Below are 26,414 nucleotides of genomic sequence, written 5' to 3'. Positions count from 1 at the left end.
TCAACTCATCATTTTTGTAACTTTTTTGTCATTTTTTCGTCAATTTTTTGTCATATTTTTATTTTTTGTCACATTTTTCTCATTTTTTTTCTCATTTTTTGTCATTTTTTTGTCATTTTTTGTCATTTTTTAGTCACATTTTTGTCATTTTTTTGTCATTTTTTGTCATTTTTTAGTCACATTTTTCTCATTTTTTGTCATTTTTTTGTCACATTTTTCGTCAATTTTTTGTAATTTTTCGCCATTTTTTTAAAAAAATTTGTGTCAAATTTTTATCACATTTTTTATTTATTTTTTCACTTTTTTTTATTTTTTTGTCTTGTTTTTTTGTCATTTTTTTGTCACATTTTTGTCATTTTTTCGTCTTTTTTTTGTAATTTTGTGTCAATTTTTTATCACATTTAAAAAAAAAGTGTCATTTTTTTGTCACATTTTGTCATTTTTTCTTCATTTTTTGTCATTTTTTTGTCAATTTCTTGTCATTTTTGTGTCAAATTTTTATCACTTTTTTTTTTTTAAATGTCAACATTTTTGTCATTTTTTGTCACATTTTGTCACATTTTTTCGTCAATTTCTTGTGACATTTTTGTGACATTTTTGCCACTTTTTCACAAATTTTTCGTCACTTTTTTGTCACATTTCCATCATTGTTTTCGTCTCAGTTTTGTTGCTATTTTCACAGCTTTTTTCCAGAAGCTTTTGGATTGGGGTAAAGCCAAACTGGAGAAAATGTGCTGGGTTCAGGTGGGAGTTAAAGGGTTAAGATGTGAGAGCTCTACATGTGTGAGACATGTATGAAACATGTTGGAATAAAGGCTCTCCAACACGTGTCATACATAATAATGCTTTGTTATTAGTTAGATGTCAGGTCCACGGGCCAGATCCGGCCCCTCAGCAAAGAGCCTCTGGCCCCAAGATGATTTTCAGAAATATTCTTGCATATATGTTTAAAATTCCTGAGATTCCCAAGAAATCAAAGGAAATCTGACCTCCACGACACTTCCTCCCCCGCTTTAGACGATGGTTTGAATGAAAGATATTGTGATGATTACACAGATAAAGAGTTAATTTTATGCTAATTCATATTTTAGAATGGAAACTTGTTCCTGTGCGACTACAAGGATTTGGATGGAGTCCAGACCGGTCTCATCAATAATAAACAGCAGTATCTGGCGGCTCCTCTTGTCCTCCTCCACAGAACTCCTGAGGATGAACTGAAGCCTGTGGCCATTCAGGTGAGACTTCACGTCCACATACGGAGTGTGGACATTTATGTGTCGCCTCCAGGGACCTGAACAACAACATGCTCTGAGTTATATTTAATTCGTCTAACTTCAGATTCATCAGAAAATCCATGTCCACCCAAGCAGCCAAAGTGTTCATGCACTCAATGATTCTTTCCCACAAAACCTCAAGCCGAAAACACCAAACCACGACAGTCCTTATACAAACCTCCTCTCCAAACACAACATTCAACTTCACCAACATGTGTCTGATTTAACATTTTGCATGGCCTGGCACCCCCACCTCTCAGGGATTTCATCAGTCTGCATAATACAGTCAGGGCTTCAAAAGACTGAGCAGTCTTCCAACTACAATCAGAGAAACACCTCCTTTAGTTTATTCCACTCACATCTCATCAAATGGCTGATAAAAAGCCAGACCCGTCATCATGAAACTCTTTGCTGCCCTCTTGTGACGACCCTTGTGTGTGTTTGTTGTGTTCTTTTGTTCTTGTCATTTTCCACTGACGTCTTAGCTCTCTGTGTAAGTGTTAGTTTCTCTGTGTAAGTGTTAGTTTCTCTGTGTGTTAGTTTCTCTGTGTAAGTGTTAGTTTCTCTGTGTAAGTGTTAGTCTCTCTGTGTAAGTGTTAGTTTCTCTCTGTGTAAGTGTTAGTTTCTCTGTGTAAGTGTTAGTTTCTCTGTGTAAGTGTTAGTTTCTCTGTGTAAGTGTTAGTCTCTCTGTGTAAGTGTTAGTTTCTCTGTGTAAGAGTTAGTTTCTCTGTGTAAGTGTTAGTTTCTCTCTGTGTAAGTGTTAGTTTCGCTGTGTAAGTGTTAGTTTCTCTGTGTAAGTGTTAGTTTCTCTGTGTAAATGTTAGTTTCTCTCTGTGTAAGTGTTAGTTTCTCTGTGTAAGTGTTAGTTTCTCTGTGTAAGTGTTAGTTTCTCTGTGTAAGTGTTAGTCTCTCTGTGTAAGTGTTAGTTTCTCTCTGTGTAAGTGTTAGTTTCTCTGTGTAAGTGTTAGTTTCTCTGTGTAAGTGTTAGTTTCTCTGTGTAAGTGTTAGTTTCTCTGTGTAAGTGTTAGTTTCTCTGTGTAAGTGTTAGTTTCTCTGTGTAAGTGTTAGTTTCTCTGTGTAAATGTTAGTTTCTCTCTGTGTAAGTGTTAGTTTCTCTGTGTAAGTGTTAGTTTCTCTGTGTAAGTGTTAGTCTCTCTGTGTAAGTGTTAGTTTCTCTCTGTGTAAGTGTTAGTTTCTCTGTATAAATGTTAGTTTCTCTCTGTGTAAGTGTTAGTTTCTCTGTGTAAGTGATAGTTTCTCTGTGTGTTCGTTTCTCTGTGTAAGTGTTAGTCTCTCTGTGTAAGTGTTAGTTTCTCTGTGTAAGTGTTAGTTTCTCTGTGTAAGTGTTAGTTTCTCTGTGTAAGTGTTAGTTTCTCTGTGTAAGTGTTAGTTTCTCTGTGTAAGTGTTAGTTTCTCTGTGTAAATGTTAGTTTCTCTCTGTGTAAGTGTTAGTTTCTCTGTGTAAGTGTTAGTTTCTCTGTGTAAGTGTTAGTTTCTCTGTGTAAGTGATAGTTTCTCTGTGTGTTAGTTTCTCTGTGTAAGTGTTAGTTTCTCTGTGTAAATGTTAGTTTCTCTCTGTGTAAGTGTTAGTTTCTCTGTGTAAGTGTTAGTTTCTCTGTGTAAGTGTTAGTTTCTCTGTGTAAGTGTTAGTTTCTCTGTGTAAGTGTTAGTTTCTCTGTGTAAGTGATAGTTTCTCTGTGTAAGTGTTAGTTTCTCTGTGTAAGTGTTAGTTTCTCTGAGTAAGTGTTAGTTTCTCTGTGTAAGTGTTAGTTTCTCTGTGTAAGTGTTAGTTTCTCTGTGTAAGTGTTAGTCTCTCTGTGTAAGTGTTAGTTTCTCTGTGTAAGTGTTAGTTTCTCTGTGTAAGTGTTAGTTTCTCTGAGTAAGTGTTAGTTTCTCTGTGTAAGTGTTAGTTTCTCTGTGTAAGTGTTAGTTTCTCTGTGTAAGTGTTAGTTTCTCTGTGTAAGTGTTAGTTTCTCTGTGTGTAAGTGTTAGTTTCTCTGTGTAAGTGTTAGTCTCTCTGTGTAAGTGTTAGTTTCTCTGTGTAAGTGTTAGTTTCTCTGTGTAAGTGTTAGTTTCTCTCTGTGTAAGTGTTAGTTTCTCTGTGTAAGAGTTAGTTTCTCTGTGTAAGTGTTAGTTTCTCTGTGTAAGTGTTAGTTTCTCTGTGTACGTGTTAGTTTCTCTGTGTAAGTGTTAGTTTCTCTCTGTGTAAGTGTTAGTTTCTCTGTGTAAGTGTTAGTTTCTCTGTGTAAGTGTTAGTTTCTCTGTGTACGTGTTAGTTTCTCTGTGTAAGTGTTAGTTTCTCTGTGTAAGTGTTAGTTTCTCTGTGTAAGTGTTAGTTTCTCTGTGTTAGTTTCTCTGTGTAAGTGTTAGTTTCTCTGTGTAAGTGTTAGTTTCTCTGTGTAAGTGTTAGTTTCTCTGTGTAAGTGTTAGTTTCTCTGTGTAAGTGTTAGTTTCTCTGTGTAAGTGTCAGTTTCTCTGTGTAAGTGTTAGTTTCTCTCTGTGTAAGTGTTAGTTTCTCTGTGTAAGTGTTAGTTTCTCTGTGTAAGTGTTAGTTTCACTGTGTAAGTGTTAGTTTCTCTGTGTAAGTGTTAGTTTCACTGTGTAAGTGTTAGTTTCTCTGTGTAAGTGTTAGTTTCTCTGTGTTAGTTTCTCTGTGTAAGTGTTAGTTTCTCTGTGTAAGTGTTAGTTTCTCTGTGTAAGTGTTAGTTTCTCTGTGTAAGTGTTAGTTTCTCTGTGTAAGTGTTAGTTTCTCTGTGTAAGTGTCAGTCTCTCTGTGTAAGTGTTAGTTTCTCTGTGTAAGTGTTAGTTTCTCTGTGTAAGTGTTAGTTTCTCTGTGTAAGTGTTAGTTTCACTGTGTAAGTGTTAGTTTCTCTGTGTAAGTGTTAGTTTCTCTGTGTAAGTGTTAGTTTCTCTGTGTAAGTGTTAGTTTCTCTGTGTAAGTGTTAGTTTCTCTGTGTAAGTGTTAGTTTCTCTGTGTAAGTGTCAGTCTCTCTGTGTAAGTGTTAGTTTCTCTGTGTAAGTGTTAGTTTCTCTGTGTAAGTGTTAGTCTTCCTGCTGTTGTTTTTATCATTCTGGCCTCTTGGCTAAGTTTCACCGCTAGTTAATATGCACTGTCTTATAATAAATACATATGAATATAAACCATCAGTATGAGCTCCTATGAGCAGCTTTTCTTTGTGGTCAGGCAGAGGAACTTGTTTCAACATTTCAGCTCCCATTTTGTGCATAGATTTCTCAGGTTGTGGGATTCTCATTTTGGTCGGAGGGACATGATCTTCCTCACTGTCTTCACTGTCTTCTTCTGATGTGTGCTCCGTGATGCTGCTCCGTGATGCTGCTGTTTACTTGTAAAGCTCATGAAAGATGGTGCTTTGTGTTCAGCTCAAACAGAAACCAGGAAAGGACAACCCCATCTTTGTCTCCACCGACCGTGAGTACGACTGGTTATTGGCCAAGATCTTTGTGAGAAGTGCAGATTCTAACAAACAGCAGGTCACGGCTCACCTGCTGCGCACTCACCTGCTGGCTGAAGTCTACGCTGTGGCTTTACTGAGGAACCTGCCCAAGGTGCATCCTCTCTACAAGGTACCACAGGGACAGGTCCAGGCCTTTGACTGTAATGTGTGTGACTAATGAAGACTTCTTCTTCTTCAGCTTCTCATTCCTCACACTCGCTACACTCTACAAACCAACGTCGGCACAAGGAAAAGGGTGATTTCTGAAGATGGGGTTTTTGCATCGGTAATTATAACATTTAAAATACAGTGAGACACACAGTAAACTCACATATTTCAATTGATTTAAAGTTTGCAGCTGCAAGTGTGGAGGGAATGACCGCCCTCCTGCGACGCTGTCATTCCACTGTGACGTACGAGGCGCTCTGTATCAAAGAGGACGTTAAAGAGAGAGGACTGGAGTCAGTGCCAAACTTCTACTACAGAGACGATGGATTCAAGCTCTGGGACGTCATCGAGAAGTACTGGATTCACACTGATTGTTCAGTTCATTGCTGATTTGATTCATGTTATATTTGAAATCTTTAAAGGTATGTGAAAGGAGTACTAACCTACTACTACAAGGAAGACGAGGAAATCAAACGAGACACTGAGCTGCAGGATTATATCCAGGACATATTTGAGCACGGCTTTGGTTCCAGAGAAACATCAGGTGAGTTCAAATCAGACACTGTGGATGTTCTGATGCTCATTATTACTAATAGTAGTAGTTAAATCCAACGGCACCCGTTACTGAAAAACAATCTCCCTCAGGGATTCCTCAAAGGTTCGAGACCGTTGATGAGTTGGTCAAGTTTGTAACGATGGTCATTTTCACCTGCTCAGCCCAACACTCCGTGGTCAACAACGGGCAGGTGTGTTTCTGACCCTGACACTCAGAGGACGTTACACATGAACATCCCTGATCACATTTGTCTTTAATCTTTATGTCTCTATCGTTGGTCAGGCTGACTATGGCAGCTGGATGCCCAACACTCCCACCTCTTTACAGAAACCTCCCCCGACTGAGAAAGGCACCGCCACTTTAGAAACGGTCCTGCAGACACTTCCTGATCACAACACGACTCAAAGAGGCGTATCCGTCATGAAGCTGCTGAACTCACAGTCCTCTGACTTTGTGAGTCCCGCTGGAGCGCCGTCATTTAGATTCAGTGTCGTTTTAATCCAGATCTTTAACCTGACTCTGTCTCCTCAGGTTGCTCTCGGCCAGTTCCCGAACCAGCATTTCACAGAAGACGCTCCGTGCCGCCTGATGGAAGAGTTTGCTGCTGATCTGAAGATACTCGATGAGGAAATCGATGAGAAGAACAAAGAGCGCACGCCGGCGTACTCACATCTGAGGCCGACACTGATGGAGAACAGTGTGTCTGTTTAACCTCTTAACTCCCGCCTGAACCGAGAGGATCTTTTTCCTCACGTCATCACATTTCTTTTCCATCATTTTTTTGTTCGGTATTCAACTCATTTTTTTGGTCATTTATTCTTCAAATTTTTATCACATTTTTGTCACATTTGTCATTTTTTGTCACATTTTTAAAAAAAAATCATCAATTTTTTGTCAAATTTTTATCAAAATTTTGTCACATTTTAGTCAAATTTTTGTCATTTTTTTGTAATTTTTTTTGTCAAATTTGTGTCATTTATTCATCCCTTTTTCGTCACTTTTTTGTCAATGTTTTCTCACATTTTTGTCACATTTTTTTTTTAAAAATCATAAATTTTTTATCAAATTTTTGTCATTTTTTTGTCAATTTTGTATCACATTTTTGTCACATTTCGTCACTTTTTTGTCACATTTTTTTTAAATTTTTTGTCAAATTTTTATCACATTTTTGTCTTTTTTTTGTCACATTTTGTCACATGTTTTCATCAATTTTTCGTCACTTTTTTTTCAATGTTTTCTCACTTTTCTGTCACATTTCCATCATTGTTTTCCTCTCAGTTTTGTTGCTATTTTCTCACCTTTTTTCCAGAAGCTTTTGGATTGAGGTAAAGCCAAACTGGAGAAAATGTGCTCGGTTTAGGTGGGAGTTAAGGGGTTAAAGGTTGTCTCTGTTTCGGACGTCACAGAAATGCTTCTTTTCTTGCCTCTAAGGTGAGGCCACAGGAAGCTGCTTCTCTTTGCTCTTTTGGATCCAAACATGTTCTTATTGACCGTCACTGTTTGGTTTGGATTTTGTTTTTTCATTTGTTTAAAAGTCCGATCTCTATTTTGTCTCAACTTTTCTGTGAAATGTTCAACAGCCAAAGTGAGCGACGCAAATAAAGCTTTGTTAAATCCAGTACAGAAACAATGCTCATCACTGGCTCACATGACAGTCCTGTACATGTGTCATGTGTTACTTTCACACGGGTTCAGTCACAGAAGTTTACAGTCTTATTATGAAAATATAGAAGAGACCAGAAATAAGCTCCAGGGGGTTCCTCCTTATGTTTTTATCTGTCAGTGTCACCGTATTTTCACACAATTCCATCTTCTCTATTTTCAACTGTGGATCATCTGTTCACACGTGTGTCCTTCAATAACCTCTTAACTCCCGCCTGAACCCGCCTGAGAGGAGCTTTTTCCTCACGTCAGCACATTTTTTTCCATCATTTGTTTGTTGGGTATTCAACTCATTTTTGGTACTTTTTGTCATTTTTTTGTCATTTTTTTGTCACATTTTGTCATATTTTTACCATTTTTTTCATCAATTTTTTAATCAAATTTTTGTCATTTTTTGCAAAATTTGTGTCATTTTTTTCTCCCATTTTTCGTCACTTTTTTGTCACTTTTCCATCACTGTTTTCGTCTCAGTTTCGTTGCTATTTTCACAGCGTTTTTCCAGAAGCTTTTGGATTGGGGTAAAGCCAAACTGGAGAAAATGTGCTGGGTTCAGGCGGGAGTTAAGGGGTTCAGATGAAATGAACATGTGGCTCTGAGAGAAAAGGCTCCTGACTTTGAAACACTAATGGCCACATGTTCACTCTGTAAAGTCCTCAGACTCAGATCACGCTACTGTTTTTAAAGTTTCAGAACACGTTTTCTTAAAGGGATGTTTCAGGATGTTTGATATAGGGCAGGCCCGGGGTTCGAAACCGGCCCTCCATCATCAAACTCTGGCCCTCGAGATGATTTTGAGAAATATTTTGACCCAAATCAGAGCTCAAATGCCTGTTAAAGTATTCCAGAAATGTTACTGTCAATTACTTAATATGTCTTAGCAGAGCACCCTTTAAGGCCATAATCCTAAAAGAATACTCTAAGAATACTAAGAAATGACTTAAATCTACTTGAATTAAAAGATTAAATCTAAAGATTGAGTGGATTTGGTCTGGCCTTGAAGCAGATAAAACCTATTCTTGCCAATGGAACGAGCACAAGTTTTTTCTTAATAGGCGGCGTTCACGATTTAGAATGTGATGATGTCGGAAGTGAGCGGGAAGTCTTTAGGAGTTACTGCGCGGACGCTGTGCTCCTCGTATCATTACGCCTCACAATATAGTCCCCCTTTTTATCTGCTTATAAAATGGACATGCTACATTTCTGTGTAAATATACTTCGCATGAAAACACTTCACGTAACTTTATTTAAATAGGGAACACGTGGAAGAGCTTGGTAGCTTCTATCGTGAGCTTTTTTGGAGCTATATGACATGTGGGAGAGGCTGCGTATTTGCTCCGTTTGCGTGACAGAGCGCACGGACAAAGACCAGACGGGGATATATTAACTCGACTAAGGTTAGGTAAGAACATATCTCAGTATCAGGGTTTCCGTTAGCCGGCTGTAGCCGGTTTGAAAAGCAAATGGCCGGTAAAAATAATTTCCATCGGCCAAATTGGCCGACAGTAAAAAAGTGAGAACAAATATAAAAAATATAAAAATATATTAAACACGTCACCTAAGTCAGTGACAAACATAACAAAGTGTTTTTGAGACAGGCCTAAATATTAAAAAAGGTTCAATATTTCTATCAAAAAAGTTTTGATTTACGCCTTTAGCCCGTTTTACAAAGCGCAGTCGAAGCGCCATCATCGCTGTCTGGATATGTAACGCTTTTTCTTCGTGCTTCGTCACATTTTCCAAGAAAACGGCAAAACTACAGGTACATTTACTTTTATATAAGTGTGTTAAGAACTCAGCAGCTAATACGTTTGATTAGGATATTCTTGAAACGCGCATGTGTTCAGTCAGACTGAAGCGCTGTCCCGCAGCGGCTCTTCCTGGGGGAGGCCGGGTTTAGAGGCGCTTCCCTCGGTCAGTCTGCGCAGACGCCTCGGCTCAGTTACCGGTGTTGGAGCCGCTCAGAGTGGCCGGGTTTGGAGGCGCTTCCCTTGGTCGGTCTGCGCAGACGCCTCGGCTCAGTTACCGGTGTTGGAGCCGCTCAGAGAGAGGCCGGGTTTAGAGGCGCTTCCCTCGGTCAGTCTGCGCAGACGCCTCGGCTCAGTTACCGGTGTTGGAGCCGCTCAGAGTGGCCGGGTTTAGAGGCGCTTCCCTCGGTCAGTCTGCGCAGACGCCTCGGCTCAGTTACCGGTGTTGGAGCCGCTCAGAGAGTGGCCGGGTTTAGAGGCGCTTCCCTCGGTCAGTCTGCGCAGACGCCTCGGCTCAGTTACCGGTGTTGGAGCCGCTCAGAGAGTGGCCGGGTTTAGAGGAGCTTCCCTCGGTCAGTCTGCGCAGACGCCTCGGCTCAGTTACCGGTGTTGGAGCCGCTCAGAGAGTGGCCGGGTTTAGAGGCGCTTCCCTCGGTCAGTCTGCGCAGACGCCTCGGCTCAGTTACCGGTGTTGGAGCTGCTCAGAGAGTGGCCGGGTTTAGAGGCGCTTCCCTCGGTCAGTCTGCGCAGACGCCTCGGCTCAGTTACCGGTGTTGGAGCCGCTCAGAGAGTGGCCGGGTTTAGAGGCGCTTCCCTCGGTCAGTCTGCGCAGACGCCTCGGCTCAGTTACCGGTGTTGGAGCCGCTCAGAGAGTGGCCGGGTTTAGAGGCGCTTCCCTCGGTCAGTCTGCGCAGACGCCTCGGCTTAGTTACCGGTGTTGGAGCTGCTCAGAGAGAGGCCGGGTTTAGAGGCGCTTCCCTCGGTCAGTCTGCGCAGACGCCTCGGCTTAGTTACCGGTGTTGGAGCCGCTCAGAGAGTGGCCGGGTTTAGAGGCGCTTCCCTCGGTCAGTCTGCGCAGACGCCTCGGCTCAGTTACCGGTGTTGGAGCTGCTCAGAGAGAGGCCGGGTTTAGAGGCGCTTCCCTCGGTCAGTCTGCGCAGACGCCTCGGCTCAGTTACCGGTGTTGGAGCCGCTCAGAGAGTGGCCGGGTTTAGAGGCGCTTCCCTCGGTCGGTCTGCGCAGACGCCTCGGCTCAGTTACCGGTGTTGGAGCCGCTCAGAGTGGCCGGGTTTAGAGGCGCTTCCCTCGGTCAGTCTGCGCAGACGCCTCGGCTCAGTTACCGGTGTTGGAGCCGCTCAGAGAGTGGCCGGGTTTAGAGGCGCTTCCCTCGGTCGGTCTGCGCAGACGCCTCGGCTCAGTTACCGGTGTTGGAGCCGCTCAGAGTGGCCGGGTTTAGAGGCGCTTCCCTCGGTCAGTCTGCGCAGACGCCTCGGCTCAGTTACCGGTGTTGGAGCCGCTCTAAAGCGCGGCAGAGCTGGGTCCGTTTTGAATCACTCGAGACTGACTGTTGTGACTTTAGTGCTGTCGATTTGTCTCTCCACAATATTTCAGTGGTGAGGGACTTAATCATTATTTTACACCTGAAGCCACGTAAAAGCGCGGAAGGGCATCTACAGCCCAGCCCTCGCTGAGCAGCTGGTCAGACCTGGATAAGGACAGCGTGAGGGTCATAGATATCGGCTACTTTCTGTCTGAGTTGAAGTGCATATGAGTGGTGTATATCAGCGTGACACCTGCTGCTCCACCGTCTCCACGCGCACAACTTCATGTTTGGATTTTCGCTGTTGCTACATTTTTCTCACGTCAGTCTTTGATTAGAAATAGCCGTGTTTTGGGACCAACTAAACTAAAGCACTTGTGTAGCTCTGTCTAAATGTAGATTGTTGATGATAATCAGCCACGTTCCTTTTGTATATATTTTTTAATGGCCGATAATTCTTGCGAATGGCCGACATTTTACGACCCAGCCGGCCAAAGTGGCCGACAAAAAAAAAGTCTAGCGGAACCTCTGCTCAGTATGTAAAAACGGTGGCCTATTCCTTTAAGGACGCCGAAAGATCATGCCACAGCCACAGTGGAGACGGAGAGGAAGTGAACCCGCGTGACCCGTAACTTTTAGGAAGTTGGAAGTTTGGGAAGTGGACCCGCAACAATAAAAGGCTCTACTAAATAAGGAGATAAGACAGAGCAGAAAACAGGAAGCTCAGCGTCGTCCTGCCTCAGATCTGCTCGGAGACGTCTTTCAAACATGTCTCTCTTCGTGCTCGTCTTCGTCCTGATGCTTCATAGGCTCGGTGAGTACAAATACATTTATAATAGTATCATAAAATTCCCTCTTTGTAAAATGAAGACACATTCTGCCATAACTCACTATGATCTGATAAAACGTCCCGCTGTCCAAGCATTTGTAAATCATCATTTCCTCATTTCTAAGACTGTGTTCCTCATTTATAAAGAGTAATGACCTTCCTGAATATGTTTAGAGGCGATAAAAGATCAGTCAAGAGTTTCAAAAACTTCCAAAACACACGCCATGAGTTCATGAGTTCAAACTAAAACATGCAGGAGCGCTGCTTGGATATCCTTGTTTTTTCAAAAATCTAACTTTGGTGCTTTTCAGTGCAGGGATCAGCATTTGACTTTAAAAAGACACAAAACTGAGGCGCTCAAAGAAAAGGTGCTGGTCTTTATTGCAGCACGGCCATTAGATTAAAACATTGCCTACGCGTTTCAGCCGTATAGGCTTTCGTCAGGGCAGGACTCGAGTGATGTGTGAACTGTATGAAGTGGTCACATGACCCATAGGGGCTGGAACTCAGTCAGCTGATGCAGTACATCCTATGAGCAGGATTTCAGAATACAAGGAAATGTACAAAAATACATATCAGGATGATATACAAATATCTACACATTATTTACAGTCATATATACAAACATCTTCTATAAACAGAAGCATTAAAGAAAAGGTGTAAAGTCCAGTTCCCCATTGAGCCCTGGATGCTCTGTTGCTTTCAGAGTGTAGATCCAGAAGGACGCCCTCTGCAGGAGACTTTTAAGTCTGTCGCCTCCTCTTAATGGCTCAGGGATGTGATCTATACAAAATGCTTTTAAGGTGTTAAGTCCATGGTTAGAGTGTTTAAAATGCAGAGCCATGGGGTACAGAGGATTCCCTGTACGTATGGCCTGTTTATGTTCTGCCAATCTACATTTTAGCTTGTGCTTAGTTCTACCAATATAGAAACAGCCACATGGGCACTCAAGCCTGTAAACCACAGCACTGGTGTTACAGTTAATAAACGAGTTAATGGAAAATGTTTGATTTGATGTAGTGTCCATAAAACAGTTAGTGGTCTTTATGGCGTCACAGTGGGTACAGTTACCGCATCTGTCGTTTCCTGGTTTTGAACTAAGCCAAGTTTCCTTCTGTAGAGGAGGGAGGTGGCTATTGACCAGTTTATTGCTGAGAATAGGAGCTCTTCGGAAACTGATAGTTGGAGTTTCTGGGAGAGCTTCTCTCAGTGGGCTGTCGCTTGTGAGGATACTCCAGTTCTGTTTAATAATTTGTTTAATTTTGTTTGCTTCAGAGCTGTATTGTGTCACAAAGTATGCTTGATTAACACGATTCTCTTGTTTTTTCTTCTTAGTTAATAAGTCATTACGATTTTGACTTTTACGATTTTTTTTTTACGATTTGGGGGGGGGGCTATTAGCCCTTAAAATTGTGTGGCGGTCAGTGGATTTCCTGTGGATGGTCGTATGAAGGTCTCCATTGTGGTCTTTGTAGATTTTTAGATCTAGAAATGTGATCTCTGATGAGGAGGATTCAAGGCTAAATTTCAAATTCTTATTTGTATTGTTTAAATAGAAGTGAAATTGCCTCAATTCCTCATTTGATCCAGACCAAAAAAGTAGCACATCATCTATATAGCGCCCCCACCATATTATTTTATCAAGAAATATGTTTAGATTGGAGTAGACAAAGTTTTCTTCCCAAAAACCCAAATATAGATATAGTAATTAGGAGCAAAGCCCCCATTGCTGTACCTTTCTGCTGTTTGTACATTCAGTTAAGGAACAGAAAAACATTGTTGTACAAAGTCCATTTAGTAAGGTCCACTATGAATCCAGCTGGTGGCATCTCCTCAGAAGATCTCTTATTTAGATAGTGTGTGAGAGCCGTAAGTCCATCTTCATGTTCAATATTAGTGTAGAGCGATTCTGCATCCATCGTTACTAAATATCCAGAGCCAATATTCTTAATGTCTTTAAGTTTATTCAGGACTTGTGTACTGTCCTGAGTAAAAGATGGCAGAGTAGACACATAGCTTTTAATATGAAAATCTATTAAATGACGTGTTAGGATCTGGTTCTTTTGTATCACGCGAGAACAGTTTTTGGATATAGCCAAAGCATACACTGGAGATAGAAATCGTCTCAAAGATAAGGCTTTTATTGCCATTGTTCCTAGTTACAAAGTTGTATAACCAGCTGGTGACTTCAGAGAAAGAGAAGAAGTGAAGTCCAGAACTCCGTTGACAGTCTCCTTTTATCCTAGTCTTGCACTTCTCTGCACAGAGAGGGTGACTGCCTATCAGTGAGTCAGTTGTTTGTGTCTATGTGTTTGTATATTATCTGTTACTTTGCGTTATGTTCAGAATGATTATGGTGTGGACCATTTGTCTATCAGCTCATCTCAGTGACATGGTCTTCTTGTTGTGTAGCGTGTGAGCAAAGCCTGAGTCAGAGGCTTGTTCAGATTTTGTTAGAATCCTTACAGACGGGATACGTGGATTTTTGCATAAAAGGAAGTCATATTCTTGTTTTGTAATCCAGTCTTCATTTTCAGCATGTGTGAGGAGTTCCATTAGCTCAGACTGGAGTTGTGGTAGTGGGTTTGACTGCAGTGGGATGTAGTGCTCACAGTTGTTCAGCTGTCTCATAGCCTCTGTGATGTACTGATCCCTCCCCCAAACAACCACAGCTCCTCCCTTGTCCGCCCGTTTAATTACTATATCTTCATTTGTAGGCAACCAATTTAATGCCTCTTTTTCTTCAAAAGATAGGTTGTGGGTGACTAAAATGCACTTATAGTTGGATTACAAATATTAGGCATACATTTTGATTTGGGCTTAAATATCCTTGTAGTACTATGGTGTGTCCCAGAGCGAAGGGCGGCCTGATTAGGATTTGTATGATACCATAGTTTTAACTGAAGACTGCGATGGAATTTAAACAAGTCTACTTTTGTTTGAAACTCTTTGGTTTTATTTGTTGGAGCAAATGTAAGTCCTTTAGATAACACAGCAATGTGGCTCGATGTCAGTTGGGTATTAGAAACATTGATTACTTGTTCATCCTGGACTGACTTCTGGTATGTGTGCGCCGATTTGGTGTGTTTCTTTGACTTCCTCCGGCCTCGTCTGGTCCTCCGTTTTGGCGTCTGCGAGTTCTGTTCTCTCTTCTTGGATTTGACTCTAAAAAACTGCTTGAGGGCTGGTCCTCTGTTCCAGAGTAATCATCTTCACTGCTTGGAAGTTGAAATGAGACAGTCCTTTGTCTTTGTGTTTTTGTTTTAGAGTATCTCTGGTCAGTAGTCTTCCATTTGTAAACTTTATCTTCATTATAGTCAGATTGGTCTCTTTTAAACTTAGCCAATTTAGCTTGTCTAAGTTCTTTCTGTAGCTTTGCCAGTCCTTCTTTTATTTCTGTTTCAAAAGCTTTTTGTTGTTCTTGAAATTGCAAACAGACTTCTTCTTTCATTTTGGCAATTTCATTCTGTGTTAGTGTTTGCTGCTTTTTTGCCTCTTCTATCAGCAGAAGCATGAGGTCGAAGGAGCATTTCTTCAAGATGGCCTCCCACTTGTTCCGGAATTCTTTATCATCTGCACCAAATGATGGACATTTCTTTATTCTCAGTCCCCGTGGTATCATCCTTTCACGCCAGTAATCTGACAAAGTGGTCATGTGAAGTTGTAGCTTCAGGTCTTTTTCAGAAGCCTTCTTCAAGTCCAGAAATAGCTTTTTAGCTTCCTGTGGCTTTGAGGGACTTTGATTGAGTAAAGTATCCGGAACAATGATGCGCTCACCTTCTTCGTTAGAGTAGGAGAAATAATTTGTAGCCATTTTAGATGAATGGTGAGTAATTCCAACGTTCAATGAACGGAGCAGCTCCAGCTTAGGATGATCCCTATGTATCCTTTGGGGTTCAACAAACTATAACATGCAGGAGCGCTGCTTGGATATCCTTGTTTTTTCAAAAATCTAACTTTGGTGCTCTTCAGTGCAGGGATCAGCAATTGACTTTAAAAAGATACAAAACTCAGTTTTGTATCTTTTACACGTCATGAGTTCTAAATCAGCTTTAATGTGACTTTCAAAGCTCCGTTTCCGCCTTCCTCTGATCGGAGCCATTTTGTTTTTCTTTGTCCCGTCGGTGCTGCTCAACTACGAGTGTGATGAGTTCAAGTGCTTTGTGACGTAGTAAATAAGAGGAAACTACGAGTGTGATGAGTTCAAGTGCTTTGTGACGTAGTAAATAAGAGGACACTACGAGTGCGATGAGTTCAAGTGCTTTGTGACGTAGTAAATAAGTGGAAACTACGAGTGTGATGAGTTCAAGTGCTTTTGTAACATAGTAAATAAGAGGAAACTACGAGTGTGATGAGTTCAAATGCTTTTGTAACATAGTAAATAAGAGGAAACTACGAGTGTGATGAGTTCAAGTGCTTTTGTAACATAGTAAATAAGAGGAAACTACAAGTGTGATGTGTTCAAGTTACGGTGGCCGAGAAGGGTCACAACAAATGCAAATGCTAAAACAGCTAATACAAACGCCACATCACAACAACTTTGAGCCACAACACAACAACTTAACAAAAGCCAAAACACAACAACTTAACAAAAGCCAAAACGGAAGTTACCGGTCAAAAAGGAAGTCACCGTAAGTCGGACTGCAATTGCAGACGGACCGGCATATTATGAGCGCCAGTGGAAGAGGATTTTGAAAGAAGTTGGAAAAGTAAGTTATAGTAAGCTATTGCTTTGTAACCATGGTCTATGCCACTTTCTACTGGCTTAAATAATGACTATTGTTAGGTTCAACTAATTTGTACCGCAATGACTTGGGCATTGAGCTAATGTTACGAAGTTTAACGCTGTCAAACAATTGCAACGTGCATTGGAACTTCGCGACAATGATCAGTGTCCCCTCACCTTCCAGATGACGATGTATTGTCCTTTTTGCGGTACAGGGTTAAACCCCGAAACAAAATTTTGTAGTTCGTGTGGAAAGAATATATCATTCCTGCGTGATGTCCAAAAACCTGGCACAAGACAGGGTAATGTAACAATTTTTCTACATGATACTTGAGACAAATTTGTTGTATGTTGTACCTCTCTCAGATTCCTCATTGATTCTTAAATTCGCTCTGATGAGAGTTGTTTGCCTCTGTTTGATGCAGGAGGCATAAAAGAAGAGGGGGCACTGGAGTCATTCCGGAATTTCAGGACTTTAAAAGAGAAGGAGAGGCAATTGTGTTTCAAAACGAAAAAAGAACAGCCAAAAGAAAACCTTGTGAAGGTAACTTCTTTGTTTTTGTAGGTTGATGAACTTGCAGCTTATCAACCTCAACATGCATTGGTAGTGTGTAGTATAAATGTTATAAATCACTGGGCTGCTTTACGGAAGCCTTCTTTTGTTGTTTCTCTGTAGATTTCAGTAGGCCATATGCGGGTGAAAGATGGAGTCCTGAGTCCAATGAGAGGAATGACACTCCCCGTTTCACTCAAACCAGGCTCAGATGCAGAAGAATTGCACAATATAGCACTGCAAAAATTGAAGGCCTTCAACAAAAATCTGCCCCCCGGTCCCCACTTTCTGGTGTATCCTGATGGTACAAAGCTAGTAAATATACCAGGAACAAACACCCCATTCTCTGTTAAAGACTACAAGGAGGCAATAGGGAAGACGTACCAACGCATCACTGTGTACATTTGTACAGCTGAAGATTTCATGACCTGTTGTGAGTTAACCTGAGACTAATTGCCAATCTAGAGGCGCACTCTGGTATCGGTTCATTGGTTTAAAATAATTGTCCACATCTGATGTATTTCACAGCTCAGGAGGCCACCACAGATTCCGAGGAGTCAGATCCAGAGGTGATCATTATGAGCAGTAGTGATGCAGAGTTCAATACAGATGATACAATGGTATATATGTTTTTCCCCATGCTTGTATTTCAAAATTGACACTTTAATGCTTGCATTTTCCAAATAAAAAATGAAATGACCATTTCCGCTAATGTGTTTAACGTGCCATACTGAATGGCAGGGTATTACAATTAAATATGTATATATTATTATTTCTGCCATAGTTTGTTAATGTTATCTGAAGTACCACACTAAAACTTTTATTATTCCCAGATATTGGAACCCGCCTTGAATAGTACAACTGATGATGGACAATCACACACTGATTTAACAGCTCTGGTAATATGTAGTTCCTTAACATTGTGTGTTGTTACCTTGTAATGTTATGTTTTATGTTTCATGTTGCACGACTGAACTGAAAAAAATTCGTAGTGTGTGAACCTGTTCACCAACGATGGCAATAAAAACAATTCTGATTCTGTTGTCATAAAATATAACGACAAACAAATGTTCTTTTGCACAATTAGTTATGTCACACTGATTTAGCGGTCTACATGATGTAGAAAATGACAATTTGTAAGTTGACAACAACTCACCCTCTCAACAACTGTGGATTTTATTGTGTTTAGATTAATCTGCTATCATTTACATTATGTTTATGAAGTAACATAGATCATGACTATCTGGTTTTAGGGTGGAGCAGCTGTCTGCTTCAGATATAATACAAAATCTGACACAAGATACAAAATATTTAATCGTTACCAGTAACTGTACTGCAAAGTAAGACTCAAACAATTATTATATCGATGATAATATTTCAGAATAACACATCCTAGACCAAACGTACCTTCATCGTGTTGAAAAATCCGTAAAAACTCAATATTTCTTCCACATGAGCCACAGCAGGGCTCAACGGTTTGAAGGCTCACCCCACAAATTGGACAAAACATATCCTGGTGACAAAGACAACCACAATTTAGCACTTACTGGCTGGCTTAAAATAACTAATAATTAATCTGTCATTGATCCTCTTACGCAGCTTTAATATTATCCATGCACTAATATCATGCATCACAGAAAACCTGACATTCGCGGCAGGAAAAGGATAACTGTACAACGAATGATTTTGAAAAGTGCAATAGTCATCAAAGCGTAAAGCGCTTTGAGTGCCTAATGTAGGTGGAAAAGCGCTATATAAGTTGAGACCATTTACCATTTACCATTTACCATTATTTAAGCCAGTAGAAAGTGGCATAGACCATGGTTACAAAGCAATAGCTTACTATAACTTACTTTTCCAACTTCTTTCAAAATCCTCTTCCACTGGCGCTCATAATATGCCGGTCCGTCTGCAATTGCAGTCCGACTTACGGTGACTTCCTTTTTGACCGGTAACTTCCGTTTTGGCTTTTGTTAAGTTGTTGTGTTGTGGCTTTCGTTAAGTTGTTGTGTTTTGGCTTTTGTTAAGTTGTTGTGTTTTGGCTTTCGTTAAGTTGTTGTGTTTTGGCTTTTGTTAAGTTGTTGTGTTTTGGCTTTTGTTAAGTTGTTGTGTTCTGGCTTTTGTTAAGTTGTTGTGTTTTGGCTTTTGTAAAGTTGTTGTGTTTTGGCTTTTGTTAAGTTGTTGTGTTGTGGCTTTTGTTAAGTTGTTGTGTTTTGGCTTTCGTTAAGTTGTTGTGTTTTGGCTTTCGTTAAGTTGTTGTGTTTTGGCTTTTGTTAAGTTGTTGCGTTGTGGCTTTGGATATTTTTTCAGACTTTAGTCATTTTCTGCAGAACTGAAGTGGATTATCATCATTGTGTGACAAAAGTTTGAAAAAATATGAATCTACAATATTGTTCCGGCAGTTGAACATGAGGTGTCAAAGGTCAAGGCTCCATATTTGTGTGGTTGTAAATAGGGATTTAAAGAGTCCAGGCTTTTGAGGAAAGTAATAACGTCATAATGAGGACGTTCTTGTTCTGACCGATAATGGACTCACACATCAGTCTGACTTTGTTTCAAAAACACCTTCAAATCTTACATCACTTTATATTTCATTATGACAATTAGAAAAAAGACACTTTTCTTCTGTTCATGGTCCAACATCACGGTACAGGTGTAACAAAAAGGCTCCAGTACTGTAGCCACAGCTGCCCTGCTGTTTCACAAGAGGAGGTGCATTCACAGCTGAGCCTGCAGCACCCTCTACTGGACACATGTGGTGTTACTCCTGTTAAATACAAATAAAAAATGATGTTTCTTAACACTTTCTAAATACAGCAACAGACACTGTACAATTATGTGGATCTAATATTAAACTAGACAGACTTTAGAGGCACCTCCTCCTCCTCTCTCTCCTCACACTTCTCTGCTCCTCCTCACACTTCTCTCTCTCTCCTCACACTTCTCTCTGTCTCCTCACACTTCTCTCTCTCCTCACACTTCTCTCTCTCACCTCACACTTCTCTCTCTCTTCTCACACTTCTCTCTCTCCTCCTCACACTTCTCTCTCTCCTCACACTTCTCTCTCTCCTAACATTTATCTCTCTCTCTCCTCACACTTCTCTCTCTCCTCCTCACACTTCTCTCTCTCTCTCCTCACACTTCTCTCTCTCTCCTCACACTTCTCTCTCTCTCTCCTCACACTTCTCTCTCTCTCTCCTCACACTTCTCTCTCTCTCCTCACACTTCTCTCCTCCTCAAACTTCTCTCTCTCTCTCCTCACACTTCTCTCTCTCTCTCTCCTCACACTTCTCTCTCTCCTCACACTTCTCTCTCTCTCCTCACACTTCTCTCTCTCTCCTCACACTTCTCTCTCTCTCTCTCTCTCTCTCTTCACACTTCTCTCTCTCTCTCTCTCTCTCTCTTCACACTTCTCTCTCTCTCCTCACACTTTTCTCTCTCTCTCTCCTCCTCACACTTCTCTCTCTCCTCCTCACACTTCTCTCTCTCCTCACACTTCTCTCTCTCCTCACACTTCTCTCTCTTTCCTCACACTTCTCTCTCTCTCCTCACACTTTTCTCTCTCCTCACACTTCTCTCTCTCTCTCTCCTCACACTTCTCTCTCCTCACACTTCTCTCTCTCTCTCTCTCCTCACACTTCTCTCTCTCTAACCACTGTGCCACTGCCTGTTGTTTCAGAGTCGTCCAGTCTGAGGTTGGTCGATGGTCAGAGTCGGTGTCAGGGGCGGCTGCAGGTGCAGAGGGCGGGACAGGACTGGACTGATGTGTTTCCATTCTACATCCATCTGTGGTTTGGAAACAGAGTGTGTTTGGAGCTGGATTGTGGGTCAATTGTGAGTCTGGAGGAAAAAAGTGTTTCATTCAGAGAAACTGTTTCTCTCTCTCCTCGCCTCTGTGTCGACTCTTCACTGATCGGCTGTTTTGAGTCTCACACTCGTCGCGCTGACCTCAGTCTGGATCTGAACTGTTCAGGTGAGTCTGAAACACCACAGTCATAAATAATCCTACTCATAGTTTTCAGTGACTTAAAGGGCAGTAACCATGGCGACCAGACACAGGAGCAAATACTTTACTGAAGTAAAAGGATCCAAGTACCTACTTTCATAAGTACTATCAGTAAAAGTCAAAGTATTTGAGCCAGAATTCAGGGGGAGGGGTCGTTGGGGGAGGGGTCGTTGGGTCAGAGGGGGGGGTTGTTGGGTCAGAGAGGGAGGGGTCGTTGGGTCAGAGGGGGGGGGGGGGGGGTCGTTGGATCAGAGGGGGGGGTAGTTGTATCAGAGGGGGGGGGTCGTTGGTGTCAGAGGGGAGGGTCGTTGGCTCTGTCTGCAGAGCCTGTGTCGTCCAATGGACATGTTTTGTTTCTTCATTTGATGAAAAAACTCAAAATGTTCTTTTGAGCCAAATTCTCTGAATCCAGAGTTTGTTTTTCTCCCATGTCTTTTATTTTGGAGCATTTTCTACACGTGCGCCCCCTAGTGGACAAACATGTACATGCTTTTCAAACTGTATAAAAAACACAGACTTTCATTTTTTTTCATAAATCTCCAGAATCACTTCTCACCTCCTCAAAACTCCCAAACATGTTTTGATTTGGGGATTTGAACCCTTTGTTTGTTACAAAACAACATAAAAACCTGATTCTCTTTAAATAATGAGCAGGTCAGAGCTGGACTTCGGTGGATTTTAGGGCCTTGGACGAGTCAAACATGAAACAAAAATGGATTTGAATCATTTGTAGTTTTTCTGTAGTGACAGATTTACAACTTTGCTCACATGCGCCCCCTAGTGGACAAACATGTACACGCCTCAAAACAGCCATAACATCTACATTTTTATAGATTTGTTTCCACTTCTTTTTGCATAAACCACATGAAGTACTTTTTCCCAAACACTTGAGTGTGATGATGTTTGTAATAATCACATTTGGAGCAGAGGCTGTGTCTGTGTTTGTGTCACAGATGAAGTGAAATGGATTTAATGACATTCATAGTTTTTCTGTGTTGGACGATTCTTTATGTGAAAATGGCAGCGGCTGAAACAGCCCCATTGACTTCCATTATACATGTTTTTCTTTGCTCTTCCAGAGCCGTTTGAAACTTCACTTTTTACAATGTCAGCGTTTCATTTGGAAGAAAAGGAGTGAATTTGAACATTTTGACTGAGTTTCATCAGATTGAAGCTCATTCCCAGCTTTGGCACATGAACAAAATCACTGTATTTTCTCCTATTGAATATAATGGAAATGAGGCTTTTCCAATGGATTTACCCTGAAAAGAAAAGTGGAAAAGTCTAAAATGCAGTGAAAATGTGAAGTTCAGCTCCTTTTCTTCCAAATGAAACGCTGACATTATAAATATATGACTTTTACACGGAGACAGGAGAGCAAAGAAACGTGGAAGTCCTGAATGTGTTTCTAATGGAAGTCAATGGGAACAAGAACATTTAGACATAAAGAATCGTCACTACAGAAAAACCACTAAAGCTTCAAATCAATATTAGTCACGGCTTTGACTCATCCAAGGCTCTAAAGACCACAGCCCAGCTCCAATGTTCATCACTCAGAACATATTCAGGTTTTTACTTTTCCATTATATGTTTGGTCGTTTTGGAAAGACATCGAGCAGATCAAGAGATTTATTAATAAAAAGTATAAAAACTGTGAGAGTGTAAATGTTGTGGCTGTTTTTAGGCGTGTACATGTTTGTACAGGAGGGGCGAATGTAAGAAAATGAAAGGCTTAAAAAGAATCAAACCAAACTCAGCAGAACAAACAGTGCAGGACAAACATGGACTCCCCACAGCAAAGCTCAGGTCTAAAGAAACTCTGGTGTGGAAGAACCTCCCGCAGGTGCACACTGCCATTGTGTCCATGAGCTCCACACTTCAGCCGCCTTGTCTCAGTGTGAAGGTGGTGTGAGTGAATGGTGCTACATAAAGGAGAGACTTCCTGCAGAGCGGCTCAGACTGTGACCTCATCTTCATACACAGACTCGGCGCGGCTGGTCGGGGGGCGGAGCCTGTGTTCAGGATCTCCTCAGATCCAGAACCAGTCCTGGGCCGGGGTCTGTGAGGGGGCCTTGGGCCGTCGCGGGGCAGAGGTGCTGTGCAGGGAGCTGGGCTGTGGGGCTCCTCTCCTCCAGGGGGCGCTCTCTCCTCTGGGGCAGACGTTCCACTGTGAAGGCAACGAGTCTAAGCTGATGGACTGTCCCCGGACCAGGACCGGCCCAGAGACCTGCCCCACTCTCAACCTCACCTGTGCAGGTAAGGGGCGGGGCCAGGGGCGGGGCCTGTAGAGGGGCGGGGCTCACCTGTGTTTGTGTCCAGAGCCGCTGAGGCTGGTGGGAGGGGCCAGTCGCTGTGAGGGGACGGTGGAGGCGGAGCTCGGAGGAGAGTGGAGACCAGTGGTGACCTATGACTTCTCTGACCCCTGGGACCTGGAGGCGGCGGCCGCCGTGTGTCGAGGCCTGGACTGTGGATCAACTGTTTCTACAGAAAAGAGAGGCAGGTTTAAGAAGAGTAAAGTGTGGTGGGTCGACCCTGCCTGTGTGAAGAACAGATCTACTGTGAGAGACTGTCTCGACGATGGTTTCTCACCTTATTCCCGCCGCCTCCACGTGGTTTGTTCAGGTGGGTTTGAATCCAGAGTCTCTTCTTCTCACAGTCTCTGCTCAGAGTCAGTTCACTGAATGTGGCGACGCCCCCTAGAGGAGGACACAGATAATCCTCTGCTCCCATTGGCCGAGGCGGGGAGTACTCACTTACTTTTACTCCAGTACTTTTATTTAACCTCTTACCCCCCGCTTTAACCCAGCACATTTTCACCAGCTCGGCTTTACCCAAATCTGAAGCTTCAGGACTGGAGATCACAGCCTATAGGCCAGAGTAACGCCTCATTTGAAAGCTAAGAACTAACTGATCTTCATCTTTTCTTTTTCGCTGAGTCGTCGTCACTTTTCTAAAGTTCTTTTTCATCAGATTTTTGTCGCTGTTGAAGCTTTAGATTTGGGTAAAGCCAAAGTGGAGAAGCTGTGTTGGGTTGAGGCGGGGCTTAAGTAGTGAATCACGCAGTACTTTTACTTGTACAGTAGTTATTGTGTATCTGATCTTCTTCTCTCTGACCAGTGTTTATGGATTATTCTTTTTCCCTCAAACTGAAACATAAATCCTGGTCTCCCTGACGCTCTGAGCGTCTCCCCCTTTGTCTCCTCAGATCTGCTGAAGGTCCCGGAGGTGTCTGTGTCTGAGGGGGTGTGGGCTCCGCGGGCAGAGGGCGAGCTCTGGGGGCCGCGGGCACAGGAGGGTGAGTGGGCGTCGCCGGGAGAGGGCGGGGCCTGGGTGCAGATGGGGGCACATTTCCGGGTCAAATGCTCCGTGGAGCCGCAGTACCCGGGAGGCTCCTTCCAGCTGCTCTCTCCCACTCTCAACCTCACCCTGCCGGCCGTCAATCACTCCGCCCACTTCCTGTTTACTGACGTGAGCCCCGCCCACAAAGGGAACTACACCTGTGTTTACCTCCTGCAGGTGTTCAACCACAACTTCACCTCCAACAGCTCCCTCTACATCCACCCAGGAGGTAAGGGGTACGGGGCGCCGTCTGGGACACAATGCAGAGCAAAACCACACAGGAGTTCAGCATCAAACACAGCTCTTCTCCTCACACTTCCCTTTAATGTGGACGTGGGAGTCACTCCTGCTGAGCCCCCTCTGGGTGGAAACAAAGCCCACAGTTATATTGGTCCATGTGAGAGCTCTGGGGTCATTTCTCCTTCTGGGGATCAAATATTCCTCCACAGAGTCAGAGCCAGAGGAAAATGTCCGTTCTCGCTCACGGACACATCAGTTCACTGTCACAGGACGATCGAGAGCTGTTTGACTTTGTATCGATCGCTTCCACCTGTCAGGAATCATCATTGGGGAAACAGCTCCCCCTGGTGGCCGCGCATCATCAGCCAAACTGTTCTGTTTATTCCAGCGTGTGTTTCTTCTGAACTATAGTTGAATATATTTGAAATGTGAGGAGAAAGACATGTGTCTGACCAGGCGAGTGTGTCATGGCCCTTTGACGCTTTAGACTTTTTAAACTTCGTCAGCGTTTGGGCCGAATTAATGATTCTCTGGCTCTAAAACGCACTTTAACCTGAGCAATAGTTCAATAAAAGTCAAAGCTGCTCAGGGACATTTGACTTGAGTGAAAGTATTGAAAGAAATGGAAGTTTCGGACCCCGCAAACACAAGGAAGAATTGACTTTTTTTCTTCCAGGCCTTTACAGAAAGTATCAAGTTCTAAACAGAAATACTACTCGAGTAGATTCTTAAAAACTCCACTTTAGTACTGAAGTAAATTTACTTTGTTTCTGACCCCCTCTGGCTCGTATACGAGCGAATGTGTGTGTGTGTGTTCTTGTAGTTACGACATTGTGAGGACCAGTTTGAGTTTTTAACAGAGTGAGGACACATTTGTAAAGTGAGGACATTTTGGGTGGTCCTCACTTCTTTAAAGGACTGTTTGAGGGTCAAGATGTGGTTTTAGGGTCAGGATTAGAATTGGGTTTTGATTAGGGCTCAGGGTTAAAGGCTTAGGGCTCAGGGTTAAAGGCTTAGGGCTCAGGGTTAAAGGCTTAGGGCTCAGGTTAAAGGCTTAGGGCTCAGGTTAAAGGCTTAGGGCTCAGTGTTAAAGGCTTAGGGCTCAGGTTAAAGGCTTAGGGCTCAGGGTTAAAGGCTTAGGGCTCAGGTTAAAGGCTTAGGGCTCAGGTTAAAGGCTTAGGGCTCAGGTTACAGGCTTAGGGCTCAGGTTAAAGGCTTAGGGCTAAGGGTTAAAGGCTTAGGGCTCAGGTTAAAGGCTTAGGGCTCAGGTTAAAGGCTTAGGGCTCAGGGTAAAAGGCTTAGGGCTCAGGTTAAAGGCTTAGGGCTCAGGTTAAAGGCTTAGGGTTCAGGGTTAAAGGCTTAGGGCTCAGGTTAAAGACTTAGGGCTCAGGGTTAAAGGCTTAGGGCTCAGGTAAAAGGCTTTGGGCTCAGGTTAAAGGCTTAGGGCTCAGGGTTAAAGGCTTAGGGCTCAGGTTAAAGGCTTAGGGCTCAGGTTAAAGGCTTAGGGCTCAGGGTTAAAGGCTTAGGGCTCAGGTTAAAGGCTTAGGGCTCAGGTTAAAGGCTTAGGGCTCAGGTTAAAGGCTTAGGGCTTCGTTCCGCTTTAATGACGTGTGTCCCGTGTGTTCCAGTGTCTGAGCTCCAGACCTTGGTCCGAGCGCTGGTCCTTCTCCTGCTGATGCCGCTGAACTTCATCCCGTACTTCTTCTACCGCCGGGTACGAGCGCTTCCTGAACCGCTGTTTCCTTGTTGCCGTGGTTACACACTGCAGCGCGAGTTGGGAAAGTGATTGTTTTGTGCGGTGTCGTTTCAGGCCACCAGGGGGCGCGAGAGAGCACAGAGAGCCAGGAGACGCAGAGCCCGCCCTGAAGAAGAAGAACGCACTGACGTCGTGTTTGACCAGATGTGATCCTGATACTTCTCCTGTTAGAGGTCGACCCATAAATCAGGCCAATATTTGGGTTCAAAGAAGCACCAATTATAAAGGAATGTTTTAATGAATCAGACCTGTGCCCCTATTAAAGCGCCCCCTACTGTCACGCTCAAAACAGACACATTTTTACAGTTCTGAAGCTTCATACGCAGGATTAGAGACGAGACGTTTGGAAACATCCGCCATAAATATGCTTGAATAATATGTGCGTATCTTAGAAAAAGGCGCCGGTCTCCCTTTAGACTGCCCCATGTGGTTTTCCTGTAACCGTTGGTATTTAACCAGAACCATCGCAAATCCTCAACAACCCCCATGTTTTCAGCTGGGATCATTTGGGTCAAAGCCTCGTTAGAAATCACTTCATATAAAAGATTCTAAAAGCATCATAGTG

General features: G+C 42.6%; 1 protein-coding gene and 1 long non-coding RNA gene across 2 annotated transcripts in view; both read left to right on the top strand.

The window, feature by feature from the left end:
- The window catches only part of LOC306983125 (uncharacterized protein), a 269,919-nt gene extending 243,908 nt beyond the window's left edge, over window positions 1-26,011 (top strand). The window contains exons 2-4 of the mRNA XM_079582859.1: window positions 23,720-24,082; window positions 25,722-25,807; window positions 25,904-26,011. Of these exons, the coding sequence (XP_079438985.1) occupies window positions 23,720-24,082; window positions 25,722-25,807; window positions 25,904-25,999 (545 nt within the window). The 3' untranslated portion in view covers window positions 26,000-26,011. The remainder of the gene's footprint in view (window positions 1-23,719; window positions 24,083-25,721; window positions 25,808-25,903) is intronic.
- On the top strand, window positions 16,466-17,407 carry LOC306983131. Its single transcript, XR_013794265.1, has 4 exons — window positions 16,466-16,499; window positions 16,632-16,938; window positions 17,037-17,128; window positions 17,342-17,407. It is a non-coding gene; the product is annotated as an uncharacterized lncRNA (long non-coding RNA).
- Window positions 26,012-26,414: the final 403 nt, after the last annotated feature.

This window comes from Gobius niger (assembly GCF_951799975.1).
Source record: "Gobius niger genome assembly, chromosome: 2".
Lineage (NCBI taxonomy): Eukaryota > Metazoa > Chordata > Actinopteri > Gobiiformes > Gobiidae > Gobius > Gobius niger.
This window is presented reverse-complemented; position numbering and strand designations above follow the sequence as displayed.